Source organism: Saccopteryx bilineata, chromosome 1 (assembly GCF_036850765.1).
Source record: "Saccopteryx bilineata isolate mSacBil1 chromosome 1, mSacBil1_pri_phased_curated, whole genome shotgun sequence".
Classification (NCBI taxonomy): Eukaryota; Metazoa; Chordata; class Mammalia; order Chiroptera; family Emballonuridae; genus Saccopteryx; species Saccopteryx bilineata.
This window is the reverse complement of record NC_089490.1, coordinates 24,961,820-24,966,051: the sequence shown is the minus strand read 5'-3', so window position 1 is coordinate 24,966,051 and position 4,232 is coordinate 24,961,820. Positions and strand designations below refer to the sequence as shown.

Genomic DNA, 4,232 nt, shown 5'->3' with positions numbered 1-4,232 from the left:
GCCAAATGGAGACAGGTGAGAGGACTGACCAACCCAGCCTGCCATTCCAAAGGAAGAACAGCAAATCAAAAGCCGTTTTCTCAAAGGCTTCAACTTGACCAATCTGATCATTTGATTCCATTGTCTTAGTAGCACCGATATGGTGGATTCGGACTGGGCAGCAAGCCCTTTTTCAGAAGAATGTGATAAAGGCTGGTAATTTTTTAAAAGTAAACTTCCTTGTTCCTTCACTTGGAGGAGCGTCCGGGGAAGGCACACTGTTGGGCAATTCCAGGCGCGCAGCAGGAGGGCGTCTGCGCCTCCGCTCTGGAGAAACGCGGACTGTGGAAACTAATATCGAGGTGAGAAGCAAGAGGAGATACGACCAGAAGAAATACGACACACGCAGCAGGGTTACGGTCCCGGGCAAGAGGAGGAGGAGCAATCGGGGCGGGGCAGAGGGAGGAATGTCAGGTTTTTGCCTTTAAACGGCTAAAAGCGGCGGGTGGGAGGTGAGAGGAGAGCGGAGGGAGGGAACGCGGTTCTGCCCCGAGGTGGCCGAGGGCTGCTGGCAGCCCCAGCTCTGGAGGGCGGGGCGCGGGGGTCAGCGTGACCACACCTAGGGCTGCGTGTCCCGCGCTTTCCAGAGCTCAGCCGGAGTTGGCTGTTTGGACCCGGACAGGAACCAACAAATGAATGATCCTCCGACCAAGATGGGGGCCCTTGGTCTCCGTAGAGCTACGCACGTCGCAGACTTGCCCCGCGGCCTGGGGCGAGTGGGGTCCTTCCCGCGCGCCTCCCCGGCCGCCGCGGACGCCTGGAGTCCCGCGGGGACGAGCGGAAGCCCGGGCGGCCCCCACGAGGACTGCGGAGCCGAGGAGAATCTGGACTCTCTGTCCTGGGTCAGGGAGAAAGTGCTTTTTCTTCTCCACCCAGAGAGAGGTTTGGGGACTTACGGGGACACTGCGCAGGAAGAGGCGGCGGGTGCGGAGGACTGTTCGCAGGCGGGCGGAGACGACCCGGAGTGCCTTTCTCCTCACTTACCCGGAGAAGAGCGGGTTTCTGGCAGCCGTGTAGACGCTCACCCCGGGGCCCCGCCGCGGGACACCGCAGCCCCACCCAGATCCGTGCTCGTGCGGGTAGTGGATTTTCAGGCGACACAAGAAGTCCTGTGGACCGCGTGGAGGAAGGGCTGCATGACCGCGCGGACGGAGGAGCGCTCCACCACCGTGCTCACGTTTCGCACCAACAAGGAGTGAAGCCGGTTGTGGGGCGCAGGGACCCCTGGAAACCCCGCACTCTCTTGGCACAGAGAGAGGCACCCCAAGTCCATGCTGCGGATCTCTTCACGGCCCCAAGGACCTGATTCCCGCGGAGATTGAACGGGAAGGTGGAGCCCGAGGTAGGTTCAGGGCTGGTGAATAATGGATACTCCTCAAGAGAGGAAAATGCGTTTCCAGGAACCCCAATCTGCAATTAACCAGCAGCAAGGACTTTGAAGAAGCTGGTACGATGCTTCGGGAAGCAGTTGATGGAACCCAGTACAGATCCAAGAAGAGCTGTAAACAACACAATACCTCTTTTGTGGCTTAAATATTGTGAGGCTCTGGGAGACCCACGCCATTCAGGAGAGGGAAGGAAAAGGTATTTTGAAACTAACAGAATGCGGGAATTTTGAAACAAGGAAATCTGTTGTTAATCCTCCTTTTGCAGTTACCTCTCACTTGACCTCTTCTTTGTCACCCACTTTCTCTTTAAGACTTAACAGCGTAAATGAAGTCTGAGGTCATTTAAGTGTTAGGAAGAAAAAGGAGAAGCCAGGAAAAGAAGGTATGGAAGGGAAAACGGAGCTCTGACAGTGAAATACTATTTTAAAGGGATTTACCCCAAAGTGACTACTTTAGTTCAGTAAAAATACTTGTAATCTGAATTTTTTAATGTTTAAAATACTGCAGCTATATCGTCTGGTCTAAAGGTAGAAATGTAGTTTGCCATAAAATGACTATATATCATATTCTTGTCCATGGTTGTTTTATTAATAAGATATGTAGTCAAGACTATTGAAAATACATCTCTCCTGATGCTGTTGAAAATTTTTTTTTTCTGGTGCTATGGGAAGAACTCATTTATAAAAATTTTCTTTATTTCTCTTTTTATTAAATACCGTCTTGGGCCCTGGCCAGTTGGCTCAGCGGTAGAGTGTCGGCCTAGCGTGCGGAGGACCCGGGTTCGATTCCCGGCCAGGGCACACAGGAGAAGCGCTCATTTGCTTCTCCACCCCTCCGCCGCACTTTCCTCTCTGTCTCTCCCTTCTCCTCCCGCAGCCAAGGCTCCATTGGAGCAAAGATGGCCCCGGCGCTGGGGATGGCTCTGTGGCCTCTGCCTCAGGCGCTAGAGTGGCTCTGGTCGCAACATGGCGACACCCAGGATGGGCAGAGCATCGCCCCCTGGTGGGCAGAGCATCGCCCCTGGTGGGCGTGCCGGGTGGATCCTGGTCGGGCGCATGCGGGAGTCTGTCTGACTGTCTCTCCCTGTTTCCAGCTTCAGAAAAATGAAAAAAAAAAAAAAAAAAGAAGTCATTAAATACCATCTTTAGTAACCCTTGAGCAGCGTGGCCTGGTTTGGAAATCTGTGAGGAGCCAAGCACTGCCGCTGGAGAAGGACAGTTTGGCTAGCCCGCTGAAGGGTGGTGTTTGGTTACTGCAAGAACGAACAAGACCAACGGGTCCTGGCTTTTGAGGCGGAAACTGTTCAGCAGTGTCCCCGACCCCACACCTCCCACTTTGCCCTTGTTTTCAGTTTAGAGCTTGATGTGCCCTCAGAGATCCTCTGATCCACTTTTTGCCTCCTGGCAGACAAGTAAAGTACTTATGTCCCCATTCTGTAGATGAGCCAGCCTGGGCCTAGAGGTCATGTGGCTTGTGTAGGTTACACAGCAAGGAATGCACCTGCTTACCAAATAACGCAGGTGCCTGTGCTCCAATAAAACTGTTTATGGGCACTAAAATTTGACCTGCATATAATTCTCCAGTGTTAAGAAATATTATTCTTATCATTTTCGTCTGTTTAAAAATGTAAATATCATTCTTAGCACACAGTGGATACGAAATAGGTGATGGGCATGATTTGATCTCTGGGCCATAGTTGACTGAACCTTTTGTTATTAAGACTAAAATTCAGCCTGACCAGGTGGTGGCGTAGTGGATAGAGCGTTGGACTGGGATGTGGAGGACCCAGGTTCAAGACCCCGAGGTTGCCAGCTTGAGTGCAGGCTCATCTGGTTTGAGCAAAGCTCACCAGCTTGGACCCAAGGTTGCTGGCTCGAGCAAGGGGTTACTCGATCTGCAGTAGCCCCCCTGTCAAGGCACAGATGAGAAAGCAATCAATGAACAACTAAGGTGCTGCAATGAAGAATTGATGTTTCTCATCTCTCTCCCTTCCTGTCTGTCCCTATCTGTCCCTCTCTCTGACTCTCCCTGTCTCTGCCAAAAAAAAAAAAAAAAAGAATAAAATTCAAAGTGTAATCAATTAATCGGGGATGCAAAAGCAGAGTAGATATAGTCTCTCATCTAAAAGACGGCTGGAACTAAAAGACAGCTGGGATCTATTTGAAGACAACACCATTATCCTAGTGACGTTGGAATAAAACCCCAACACAAAAAGGGCTCTCACTCTTCAATGTGTAGCAGAGTCCCTGACACATGGTCAGCCTGTTCACGGCAAAATTCAAACAGGGGACTGGAAATCTATATTAATATCTACTGAAATTGTGAAGTATTTAGGGGTAAACATGTTATAAATGTAAACTAGCGTGCACTGTTCCTTCTGTGTAGGTGCTAACCTTCCTAAAATATATATTTCAATAGTTCCAGATAAAACCAACTCACTAAGTTAGACAAAGTTATGATCATCTCTTGCCTAAAGGCTGGTAGTGGCCTTTAGAAGATCTTCATTCTAGGGACCCAAAAGGTGACTGAGGCTGTCCTGGGTTTTCCGACTCACATTTATGAGAGGTACTAGATCACCTTGATGTCCCTGAGTCCTGAAAGGCTGAAGAGGCACCACTAACAGTTCTCAGGTCCAATGGACCCACACTTGAAAGAGGAACTCAGGACCTGGGCTCGCTCACCTGTGTTCAGAACTGCTTGGTGGGTAGAAAAGGTAATAAAAGCCCCCTAAAGTAAAGGATCTTTCTCTTTTTTCATACAGCTCTGCCTGACTCCTCTATGAGGGTAACTTCTTGGCAGACAAAT

The 4,232-nt window shown here is 50.5% G+C and overlaps 1 protein-coding gene across 1 annotated transcript; it reads left to right on the top strand.

The window, feature by feature from the left end:
* The first annotated feature begins 252 nt into the window (after positions 1–252).
* Positions 253–2,122, top strand: C1H6orf141 (chromosome 1 C6orf141 homolog). Its single transcript, XM_066252340.1, has 2 exons — positions 253–341; positions 627–2,122. Exon 2 carries the CDS (start codon positions 672–674, stop codon positions 1,236–1,238), a length of 567 nt encoding a protein of 188 aa, XP_066108437.1. The 5' UTR covers positions 253–341; positions 627–671; the 3' UTR covers positions 1,239–2,122.
* The last annotated feature ends 2,110 nt before the right edge of the window (positions 2,123–4,232 follow it).